General features: G+C 40.9%; 1 protein-coding gene across 1 annotated transcript; it reads right to left on the bottom strand.

The window, feature by feature from the left end:
- Positions 1-620: 620 nt before the first annotated feature.
- On the bottom strand, positions 621-11,624 carry LOC139435362 (uncharacterized). Its single transcript, XM_071205988.1, has 2 exons — positions 11,149-11,624; positions 621-4,163 (listed from the first exon to the last, which is right to left on the bottom strand). Exons 1-2 carry the CDS (start codon positions 11,384-11,386, stop codon positions 3,718-3,720), a joined length of 684 nt encoding a protein of 227 aa, XP_071062089.1. The 5' UTR covers positions 11,387-11,624; the 3' UTR covers positions 621-3,717.
- Positions 11,625-12,719: the final 1,095 nt, after the last annotated feature.

Raw genomic sequence — 12,719 nt, 5'->3', positions numbered from 1 at the left:
CCGACTTGGACTCGGACTCGAGCACATTTTCTCTGGAGTCTGATGTCCTCTATCCTGTATGGCGAGTTCACGTACTGGGCCCCGCTGTTCCAGTCTAGAGATGTCTACAGACACACCCCGCATCGTGCTGTATGCTTTCACACATTCTGCTTCCACATTGGAAAAGAGCAGTGCAAAATGCTCGTTATGTGGAAACAATATAGAAGAGAAGGCTCTGTAACACATTACTCTAAGGATCGAGTTCAGACATATAGGCTGTTTTGAACACTATCATCAGAATAACGAGATCTAATTAATAAATAAAGATTCAGCCGATAACACGAAAGCACATGGCTACTTAACATGCATAATGACATCATTTTGCATGTTAAGTAGCCATGTGCTTTCTGGGGCTAAATCTTTATCCGTAAACTGATTTAACCCGTAAACGTTCCTTCAAAATAAGAGTCCCGATCTTATTACTATCAAAATAAAAGTGCAAAACGAAAACTTTACCATAGGAAAATATTGGCATACAAATATAATCACTTCTCTAAAAGGTAACTCATTTTAAATATATTTTATTTATATATAATAATAATATGAATATTAGAAATAAGCTTTATATTTGTATAGCACCTATTACAAGAATTGTAGCCAAACTCGCTTCACAGCAGTTCAATAGACAGGATAACAGCAATGTAGAGGAGCAGCTACATTTCAAAACATATATCCACGAAGATTAATACATGAAGACTTGTGACTCGGAATTGACTTGGACTCTTCTTAAGTGACTCGGAATTGGACTCGGACTCGAACACAGGTAATGATGACTCGGACTCGACTTGGACACTCCTTGGGTGACTCGGACTTGGACTCGGACTCGACTACGACTCTCCCTTGGTGACTCGGACTCGAAGAGTGGTGACTCGAGGGTGACTTGGACTCGTGAATTGGTGACTTGACTACAACACTGGGTACACGGATTAGGGCGACACCATCTGGTCACAACTTTAAATATGTTACCCTGTTTATGTGCAAATAAAGAACTCTCACTGGTTCAGAACCTTTTTCCTAAAGTGAGTCTCTTTTCTTTTCTGACATTATGGGTATTTCACTTTATATTAAATACATAACAATAAGAGTGCATTACATCTAATACACTTTACTATGAATCCAGAACAATACAACTGCAGGAGTATGGATACAGCGAGATGTGTGCATGCATTTTGAGCAGATTTGGGCAGAATCCAGCAGAGTGGACCGTGCTGTTCATCCTATATGTAAAGATAAAAGTCTATATATTTAAGATAAAGCTGTGAAACAATCTCAATAATTGGCAGCAAAAATGTAAGGTTTTTTTAATTGACATAAAAGGATACATGTTGAGATAGGAAGTTCTAATATCTTAAGAGAAGAGCTTGAATATTAAAAACACAAACTCTTTTGGCTCCTTCCTGTCTTTCTACTTGGTCTTTCTTGGCTTTGTACTGGCTATCTTCTAGCTCTATTCAGGTTTCTGGAGTTTTTTTCTAGCTCTGTCCCTGATCATTATCAGAACCTGAAGGCTCTATACCAGGGGTGCCCAACCTTTTTTGAACCGAGAGCTACTTTTAAAGTTGCCAGTCTGCCGATATCTACCAGTCCAAATAGAGAGGCGTAGCCATTACTGACAGCCTACTGCCAGGTAAATACACACTTCTACTTGTATAAAACTGACCTTTGTACGATTAATACTTCATAAAATACTGCAGATCCTTTATCTTGTTGCATTTGAGTAGATTATAAAAATAAATGCCTTTAAAATAGGATGCAAGCAACACTAGTTAATTAACCTGAATTGATTATAGACTATAATCAATTTAAGTTTGCATTCTTATACTATTTTGTACAATAATTATAATGAATAAGTTCAAACAAACTCAAACTTACAGCTGATTAATAATGGTATCTAACTTGAGTTATCATCATATCAAAAACCTGTTTTAATGCTACTGTTATTTTTACTGTCCACCAAAAGCACGTCGGCAGCCTCCAGGAATGCTTCTTTCACAACTTCGCCGTCTTTGAAAGACTTCATGTGTTACGCAAGAACGTGACTGACATGTTAAGATGCTATGGTAGCAGCCTTGTTGTTGGGCCTGGTGAAAATGGACTGCTGTGCTGCATTTAGCTGTCCTTTCAGGCCCCTCGCCTTTTGGGAGCGTAGGGCAGAATTAGGAGGGAATTCCGTCTCGTAGCGTTTGTGCACTGTTTTGAAATGCCGCTCCTAAATTACCCTTCTTCGATAAAGCCACGCTCGCATTGCAGATGAGACAGATGGACTTTGAATTGGAATAGATACAAACATAATCATCTTCCGAGTGAAAATTATATATGTTTTGCTTCTGCCATAATTGGGGTCTTGTGTGTGCGGACTGTCACTCCTGTTGACACGGACAACATTAGCGAACTAGTGCACTGCCCACTGCTCACCAGCCACGCCCCGACAAATGGGGTCACGCCGGCCAATCACAAAGCTTTGATGCGTTCAAGTGCATTATTCTGTCACAGGAAGATTATGTTACAGGACATTAACGATAAAACAGAATATTGTTGTTCTATTTTTAGACACATCTCGCGATCGACTAACCTCTTCACATTCTGTTGAAATGGTCAATTACTAGCCATATCTTACACATTGCTGTTTTGAATCATTAATATGTGGATGACAGTTGAACTGGATGATGTAACATGTATGCCATCTGCTGGAAAGAAGACATATCGCACTGTTGGCGTTGTTTAGACAACAAAAACGGAAGGAAGCTCTCATTTCATAAACAATATTTGAGTACAGACACCGTCCTGCAGAGAGCACCCTACCCAACAGCACGTTTTTGGTCTAGCATCACTTTACAAAACATTTGCATTAAGACACTAAGACTAGCTGGTCCCTTGTAAAGGTGAGTCCACCTTAAATGAGCAGTCGGTGAACAGCAGGACACGGGAACTTGGTCCTGAGGAGATGTAACGATTATTAAACAAGAAATAGTCGAGTCAAGGGGTCAAAGAAAATGAAGATTTGTGATTATTAGCGAATCGGTTGCAGGTGGGTGAAATCAGGCTTAGGGAGTTACGTATTACACGTAACGGCATTAGGTCATCAGGATACAAAATAGACAAATGTATTCCCTGACCTTTACAGAAGCAGCTGACGACCAACACACTTATGTCTTTTAAAACGATTATGCCATTTAAATCTTTTCTCACAAACATTGCAGCTCTATTTTTCCTCTCCTGTATGGACTCTCATGTGTGTCTTTAAATGTCCATTCTGTGAAAAAGCTTTCTTACAGACTGAGCAGCTGTGTGCTTTCTCTCCTGTGTGGACTCTCATGTGTGTCTTTACATTTCCCCTATGTGAAAAAGCTTTCTTACAGACTGAGCAGCTGTGTGCTTTCTCTCCTGTGTGGAATCTCATGTGGTTCTTTAAACTATCACTCCTTGAAAAAGCTTTCTTACAGACTGAGCAGCTGTGTGCTTTCTCTCCTGTGTGGACTCTCATGTGTTTCTTTAAATCTCCATAATGTGAAAAAGCTTTCTTACAGACTGAGCAGACGTGTGGTTTCTCTCCTGTGTGGACTCTCATGTGTGCCTTTAAATGCCCACTCTGTGAAAAAGCTTTCTTACAGACTGTGCAGCTGAATGGTTTATTTTCAGCACTAGGTTGTGGATCACTGACAGATTCATGTCTATTTTTCAGTGAGTTTGAGCCTGATGCAGGTTCTCTGGCCTCCTTCCAATCAGCACTGTCTTCAGTGCCAGGTTCAGAAGAGTCTCCAGTGTCGTCCTCAGTCTTTGGTTGTAAACGGCTCTCTGGATCTGAGCTCCTGGCTGGTTCTGGTCCTCGACAGTCATCTCCATCAGCTTCTGTTTCCATGTGTTCAGTTTGTCTTTGATCAGCTGAGAGGACTGAGGTTTCTCTTTATCATCTTCACTCTTCACAGGGTCAGTAGTGAAAGTGGACTCGGTGATCTCAGCCTCCTCCAGTTCCTGAAGCTGCTCTCCCTCCTGACTGATCCTGAGTTCCTCCTGTTCCTGCTTAATGTGTGGGGGGGGCACTGGGTCCTCCGGGTCCAGACTGGTGCTCCACTCCTGCTGGTCAGGGAGAAACTCTTCTTTAACCACCACCAGCAGCTGGACATCTGCAGGAAACAGGAAACACACTGTCAGAACAAACTGTTAAGTGTTAGCATTTAAAAATCTAATCACCATTACAATGGGAGACATTTTGCAGCCCTAATTAATGCCTTTGTTTTTATATTTTCACATTATCTTTCTTAGTCCCACCTATTGTGTATTTGTGTTGGCTCAATTCACCTTATGTAGGCCTGCCCCTTTCCACTTCCAGTTAAAAATGAAAAAGTTTTCGGCGTAGCACTAGCTGCAATGTAAACAATGAATTGTATTTGGGATCGTTCACAGATACACTACGCCTACAGTAGAGAATTACAATACTCTGTTACAAATAAAAATCCTGCATTCAAACCTTATTTAAGTAAAAGTATGCAAGTATTAACCTGTTAACCCCCTAGCCTGTTTTTCAGGTCTCAGGCTCAAAAATGACATTCCCAGAACAAATGACCATATCTTCCCTTCTAAAAGGGTTAAATTAATAATCTTTGTTCCCAAAGCAAGGGTACACCTGTGAGTTGGATGTAGAAGTGTCAGAATCAATAGATTTATTTTTATTTTAAAGTAAATTCAGATTGAACACAGTAAAACATAAATTTAATTATTGTGTCCGTCCAAAAAAAATTAAATTACTTAGTTAAAACAACCCTTGAATGATGGGATGGTAGACTAAAAGCTGTAGGAATCCAAACTACAACATATAATGAGTACCCTGTATCAAGATTGATGCAAAACAAGTGAAATTTGACCTTTTTAGAAAGATTTAGCAAAAAAAACGCACTTCTGGGGTCAATTGGGTGGATTTGACCTATCTCTGGCCCCCCTTGCTCGATTTTGCTGAATGACATCTCTTTCTAACCATCAGTTCCATTGGAATCAAGAGGCGCATTCACACTGCGGTACTTTTCCCACAAAGGTTCATGCGAACTTAGTTCATGAGAACTCTTTTATCGCGTTCACACCAAAAAGAGCCGGTACTAAAATTAGTTCATGCGAACCTTTTTACCCCCTCGAAAGTCCCTGCTAGAGAGCGGGGACTTTCGAGCGGCTCTTTTGTGAGAAAAGAGCTATATTTCGGATTGGCTGGGCGGATTGCAAACCACGCCCCGTAAAACTCCCAAAAAGTTTTGTGAAGCCGCCATTTTATTATCCTTGCATTAGCATTATTAGCATTAGCATTAGCCCAGCGCAGAAACGCAGAGATACTAACTTATGGCAACACAAAATAAAACATGGGAGCGGTGGAGATGAGGAGGTGTCGGCGTTCTGGCGATTTACTCGGAAGGCTTCAGTAGAAGCTGCTGGGAGTCCCAGCAGCTTCTACTGAAGCCAGTCCCCAACTCCGGGGACTTCCGGCCGGGGACTTTGGGCGGCAGTATACGCCGTGAAGTGGTTTGCGGCCTGCCAGTAAGCCCAAAGCAGAAGAAGAAGAAGTGACGTCAGCGGCTTCATTTACCTAATCCACCCCCAGGGACTTTTTCCGGTGTGAACGCGATCTGTATTTAGTTCATGCGAACTAGTTTGTACCTCGAAGAGTTTGCATGAACTAAGTTCGCATGAACCTTTGTGGGAAAAGTACCGCAGTGTGAATGCGCCGAATGGGAACTCCCTCATACTCCTTTTTTGGTAATGTGTGTTCTGTGAGACTGACGCATAGCCAAAACCGGAAGCTGCGATAACTCTGGTGGCTACCATTAGCAGCTAACTTTTACTCTCCGATTTTTACATAAAAATGGAATTATGGATTATAAATTAAAAAAAATTCCACAGAAACATTATCAACCTATGGATTAACCGATTCAGCCGCGTTTTTTCTCGTTTTAATGCCATTGAACAAGTCTTTTGATCAGATTGACAGCTAAGGTGAGACGATCTCCCGTAAAAGCTACATAAAGGTACGTGTTGTGATGTCTGCGTTTGCTTCCTCTGTCACGAGTTTGGATCACTCAGTGATGATACTATACCTAAATAATCTGTGAAACCTCAGCTTTAATCGGATATCTTGTATGTGCAGCTACGATAAGTAATAAGGGTATCTTTTATCTTGAGTTCTGTGCCAAAGTGCGTTAGCATTTTTCGCTCAGGAGTCATTTAGATGCTTCTTATGAGACTTGTGTTTTGTTTTGGTAAAAATGGTTTGTATCGTCAGTTAGCTGAGATTATTCCCTTTAATCTGGTAGAACACATTAATAGGTTCTTAAATATTAAGATCCCCTGAGACACAGTGTAGTGAAAAAAAAAAGTACCCCACGAGGGGACCTTGGGGCTTAACAGGTTAACAGAACATTTGACGGCACCTTCTTATGTAAAAGTAATGATGGTGCAGTAAAATATTCCCTGTCGGTGTTTAATGTATGATGTTTCTTGATTATTTGTATGTTGCATTTTACTGCTGTCCATGTTCAAAGTTGCGCTTGTATAAATGATTATAGATGAGGGAACCTGCTAAATATTAAAATGTGTGTGTTTTATATACAGTACCAGTCAAAGTGTGGACACACCTTCTCATTCAATGTTTTTTGTTTATTTTAATATGTTTCTACTTTGTAGATGAATACTGAAGACATCAAAACTATGAAAGAACACATGGAATTATCTAGTTAACAAACAAGTGTTACAAAAAATCAAGAATATGATTTTTATTTTAGATTCTTCAAAGTAGCTCCCTTTTGCCTTGATGACAGCTTTGCACCCTCTTGGCTTCTCTCAGTCAGCTTCATGAGGTAGAAACCTGGAATGGTTTTCAATGAACACGTGTGCCTTGTCAAGAGTCAATGTGTGGAATGACTTGCCTTCTTAATGTGCTTGAGACCATCAGTTGTGTTGTGCAGAGGTAGAATTAGTGCACAGTGGAAAGCCCTATTTGACTGCTGTTTTAATCCATATTATAGCAATAACGACTCAACCCAGTAAAGAGAAACGACCGTCCATCATCACTTTAAGAAATGAAGGTCAGTCGATCCGGAAAATGTCAAGAACTTTGAATGTATCCTCAAGTGCAGTCGCAAAAACCATCGAATGCTATGATGAGACTGGCTCTCATGAGGACCCCCCCGGGAAAGGAAGAGCAAGAGTTACCTCTGCTGCAGAGGATAAATACATCAGAGTTACCAGCCTCAGAAACCGCAAATTAAAAGCACCTCAGATTAGAGCCCACATAGATGATCAAAGAGCTCAAGGAGCAGACAATCTTAAAGGTCCCATGACATGGCCATTTCTACTGATCATAATTCCATTGTTGAGGTCTACTAGAATAGATTTACATTGTTCAATGTTCCAAAACCACATTGGTTTCTCATACAGCATCTCTGTATAGTATGTGTATTCACTCTCTGTCCTACACGCCTTGTTGGAGCTCCTGCTGCTCCAGCTGACTCAGATAAGGAAATATATGATACATTATGATGTGATATGCTGCGGACTGTACTGTTGCTTTGATCCGGTTACTTGTGTTGTGGCAGATATTTAATTAAGCTTTCTAAACGCTAATGTTATATTAGTCAGATTGCTCTGAAGATGGGAGGTGATATTCTATTAATGTTCACGTTCACACAGTCAGTTGATTTGCCGTCTTTCCTTCAACGGCAGTTTTTCTGTATTTCCTTTCTCCTGTAATATGACTTGATCGCTTTAAACTCCACACACTGAGCTATGATTGGTCAGCAGGCAGTGCTTTCACTGAGTTGAGCTCTTAGCCTGCAACCTAACCTGCTCCGGGGCAGGCACAGCATAAGTTACCATGGAGTTAGTTTTTATTGAAAAAAACTGACATTGCGGTTTTTTGTTCCCCTGCGATATATATATATTAGTGCTGTCAAAATTATCGCGTTAACGGCGGTAATTAATTTTTTGAATTAATTGCGTTAAAATATTTAACGCATTTAACGCATGTGCAGAATGGCCCGCCCCATACGTGCCACCAGTGGCAGCGCCAGGGTATGGCTGGGGTAGGCTACACCCATACCAAGAAATGGCTTAGCCCCACCATGAAAAATGATGTTAAAGTAAGCAAAATAAAGTCTGCCAACTCGCGCAGAGTAAATTGCACAGACAGCAGTTCGTAAGATTGATTTCAGTAGCCACGGTTTTGAAAACTTTTGTCACGTAGTGATCGTCTTCTCAATAGAACATCTTTGATAACGGCGTGGTGTTGTTGCAGGAAGTCCCGACGGAGAATACTTTTGCTGTAGTACAGGGGTGCACATAACTGGTACGCAGGTTATGTGCGTAATCTGAAATGCTACCGTCACTTGTGTCACAAAGCGCATTTGCGTACTGACGTACTTGTGAAGCTTTTCCAGAAGGCGGTTAGATCACCGGACGACAGAGTCGGTCTCCGTGCACAGACAGGGCTGCTGTTAAAGTCAGTCTGTACAACGGACTTGTGGCAAAACTACGCCAACCGGCTGCGGAGGGAGACTCCCCCCTTCACTGGAGAACTGCGCTAAAACAGATGATCACAACGTTCACACTCTAGAGGCTTCTCAATACTCAAATTTCCCCTCCTCGACTCCTCGGTCCTCCGGTAGTGACCCGGAAATGAATTTCAGCGCGCCATTTTGAAGGACGTCTCATTTCTCTAAATGCACACCGAGGACCGAGGATCGAGCGTCGAGGAGGCTCTCTGGAGGAGCTATAACCGAGGATACACTGATGGGTCCTCCACGGCTCCTCCGCGGATGCATTTCCGGGAACGGTGGAGGCGTGACGCACGGCCGGACTTATCTCAGCCAATGACAGCTCTGCATGCAACCCCTGGATATTATTTTAGAACCTGCTCTCATCGCAACGCGATGTTTACAGTGATAACAGCTGTGAGGTGCAGAAAGCAGAGCAGTGTGTAAAATATATATCACTCAGTATAACAGGCCTACTCTCTTTATTTGCTTTAGTTTAGTAGATATCTACAAACAAAGACTCGATATTTTTCTAAAACCATTTAGTGCTTCACATAATAAAATACACAACGGCTGTAGCCTGATTATGCTTTAGGAGCTGTAGGTGTGTGTGGTACAGTGCGTAGATGCGGCGGACAGATGGGTCTCAGTTGGTTTGATGTCCTTACTTTTAATACTTGTAAATACAACTTTTGGCCTGTAATTTCAATTCCCCATTTCAGCGACCAGAGAGAGGGGGGGATATATCCAGTCTCTGATTGTGTTACGTTATTATGAGAGTGCTCTCATACTTTAAATTGCATATATTTATATAAATATATTTGTGTCTGTGTTTCCGCATCTGTAGCCTGGTATTGTCTCATTATACCGCACTCTCAATGAATTCAATGTAAATATGTGGGGGAACAATGTTCAGCTGATCTAACAGAGATTATAAAATATGACAAAACACTCGACAGCTGATGCAGCTGTTGCCATGTAATAATGAACGGACGTCGCTTTAATATGACCGCTCAGAGGAGAGGAGTTCTCATTTCTTTAAACGTCTGCTGCTTCCCCTCCTCTCTCCTCGGTTCCCCTCCTCGGTCCTCCGCTCGCATTTCCTGTGGGCGGGACTAAGTCTCGAGGAGGGGAGCCGAGGAGGGGAGTCGAGGAGGGGACATTTAAGAATTGAGAAGCCTCTTCTGTGGTCAGGACGAAGTACTCCACTAGCCGCCACCCCTCTGTCGACTTTCCTGAAGTACTCCCCCGTTGATAGAAATCAACACGTAATGAATTAAGACCCCACGGTTTGATGATTGATAGGTGTGTGGGTTGTCTTTCATTTTGACACGCAGAAAAATTTTATAATAAACATAGATACTGTATGTTAAATGGATATTTCCGCCTTCTTTCATTTATCTTTCCATTCCCACAACAATATACATAAATAAATGGCATATTTTGGACATAGTTCGAATGGTGATTAATCATGATTAATTAATTTTTAAGCTGCGATTAATCTGATTAAAATGTTTAATCGTTTGACAGCCCTAATATATATATATATATATATATAGAGAGAATATATTATAAATACATGTTGGCAATAATTGATTGATGAGATTTTACATCAATTTATATTAACATTTTAATTACTTAATGACCTTTGTACTAGTTCTCCTATTCTTTAACAAGTAACATTTTAGATGTGTTTAATTTATTATTGAACATATTTATTCATTGATTTCTTTATGAATAATCCTCAAGCAATTTGAATTAATCCAAAGTATTTATTTGTATTTGGTTTGGTGAATAAAGAAGCACATTAAAACTAAATTATCAAATGATGTCACATTTAACCAACTAGTGCCTACATGTATGGGTAATATTTAAATCAGTAAATTAAATGACATATTATTCAATGTATGTATTTTTATAAATATATTTATTTTGGTAGGTTTGCTCTTCCGTAATACATCTTAATTATCATAATAAAGTACATGTGTCTAATAATACTTACATACAGTACTTTAACTTGTAAATCCAATCAAAGTTTATTTATAAAGCACATTTAAAAGCGATTTTTGGTCGGGCCAACGTGCTGTACATGTAATAAATACTACAATCACATAAAAACACATTACTACAATCACAATTAAAGACAATAAATTACAACCGAAATATAAAAAACACAGGGAAAAGTCAGGACTCGTGCTCCGCTCTGACTAAAAGGCCAGGGAGAAGAAGTGTGTTTTAAGAGTAGATTTAAAACCTCTAGGCTCTGGGCCGACCTCACATGGAGCGGCAGAGTGTTCCAGAGCCTGGGGCCAGCTGCTGCGAAGGCTCGGTGCCCTCGGGTTTTGACCCTGGTCTTGGGCACTATCAGCAGCTCTGGCTGGGTTGTAGCGCTGGAGGAGTTCAGCTATATAGGCCGGAGCCAGCCCATTTAGGGCTTTGAAAACAATAATGGAGTATTTTCACAGTGTGGTGTTTGTACTTTTACTTCAGGATCTACTACCTGCAGCAAGTGCTGATAAAGGGTCTAAAGTGTTATTAATGTGATAATAAAGTGCTACTGAAGAGTGTAAAGTGTTAATTAAGGGTAAAGGGAACAGACCTGCTCTGGGTATCCGAAGCTGAGGCTGTAAAACAGCGTCCAGAAGTTTCTGGAGTCTCTTGTTCTCCTCTTTGGAAAGAGACAGCTCCTCCTCGTACTCGGCTATCGTTTTTTCAAACAAAGCAAATATCTCTTCAGCAGCAGCAGTGAGTCGCTGCTTCTTCAACGAGAGCAGCATTTGGACTTTACTCATGTTTACTAGATCAAGCTCCGTTAAACACACCGTTTCTCTCTCCATCAAACTCTCAATCTAACTGGCGTTGCTAACGTGTTTCCAGCTAGCATGCTAAGCTAGCTCCTATAGTCCGAGGTAAACGCTCCAGAAAAAATAGCACACAGTCCACTCAGAGGTTTATCCAAACACACAGATGATGGATCAGTAGTGCTGGAGCTCACACACACTTTCTCAGGAACACAGAGAGAGAGAACCGTAGCGACGAGACGCCGTTACCGAATAAACGTGGGACGAACAACTGGTGATATCTTCTTCTTCTCTTGTTTTTGGCGGAATGCAAACAACTTAAAAAGGTGCCTACCGCCACCTACTGTACATGAGTATGAATCATCACATCATTCCAACTCTTTAACCTATGATCTGATAATATTATTTATAAAATAAATCAATAAAACCATGAAATAAATAAAACAAAAATACAAATCTATGTTCTTTCCTGACCTAATGTTAAATTATTTTTCCTACCCCAGTTTCACTCAATAATTTAAACAGTGCCTTTCTGGTAGCCCTTACTCCCTCTCCTTTTGTTCCCAAAACACCAACCACACTCCATTCCCTCTCTGCCTCTAAAACTTTAGCCTTTAATTGTTCTCTTTCCGCTTTATAGATGTCACAATGTAACAAGATATGTTCTACATCTGCTTTTACTGCACAGTTCCCACACTTGTTACTGTCACTTTTCCCCATGATATACAGCGTACTATTCAAAGCCGTGTGATTTATTCTGAGTCTAGCCATCGTGATTTCCTCCCTTCTGTTTCTCTCTTTATGAATATTAATTGTAATTGTACTTTGTGATAGTCCTTGCCTTTCTGGTCTTTCTCCCACCTTTTCTGCCAGATCTCCATCCCTTTTTTCTTAATGACTGTGTCGAGGCTAAGCCAACGCTTTAAGCCTCTGAGGATCTGCTTGGTGGGTGTAATTGACGCACACCTTGTTTGCTGCCAAATAAAAGTCAGAACCAACGTTTCCAGTTCGAAATAGTCCATTTATTTCCCTTTATTACTGGTTTCTTTGTTTCATTCACCACACGATATTTATGGTTTACACAATACCTTTTGCTTTGTTTTTATTCCCGTGTTTGTGTGCGTGCTCCATGTGTGCATGTTCTCCGTGTGTGCTCCTTGTGCGTGTGTGTGTGTGTGTGTGTGTGTGTGTGTGTGTGTGTGTGTGTGTGTGTGTGTGTGTGTGTGTGTGTGTGTGTGTGTGTGTGTGTGTGGTGGGGTGGGGGGTGTGTGTGTGTGTGTGTGTGTGTGTGTGTGTGTGTGTGTGTGTGTGTGTGTGTGTGTGTGTGTGTGTGTGTGTGTGTGTGTGTGTGTGTGTGTGTGTGTGTGTG

Source organism: Pseudochaenichthys georgianus, chromosome 16 (genome assembly GCF_902827115.2).
Source record: "Pseudochaenichthys georgianus chromosome 16, fPseGeo1.2, whole genome shotgun sequence".
Classification (NCBI taxonomy): domain Eukaryota; kingdom Metazoa; phylum Chordata; class Actinopteri; order Perciformes; family Channichthyidae; genus Pseudochaenichthys; species Pseudochaenichthys georgianus.
The sequence above is the reverse complement of the archived record's forward strand: the minus strand, read 5'-3'. Positions and strand labels throughout refer to the sequence as shown.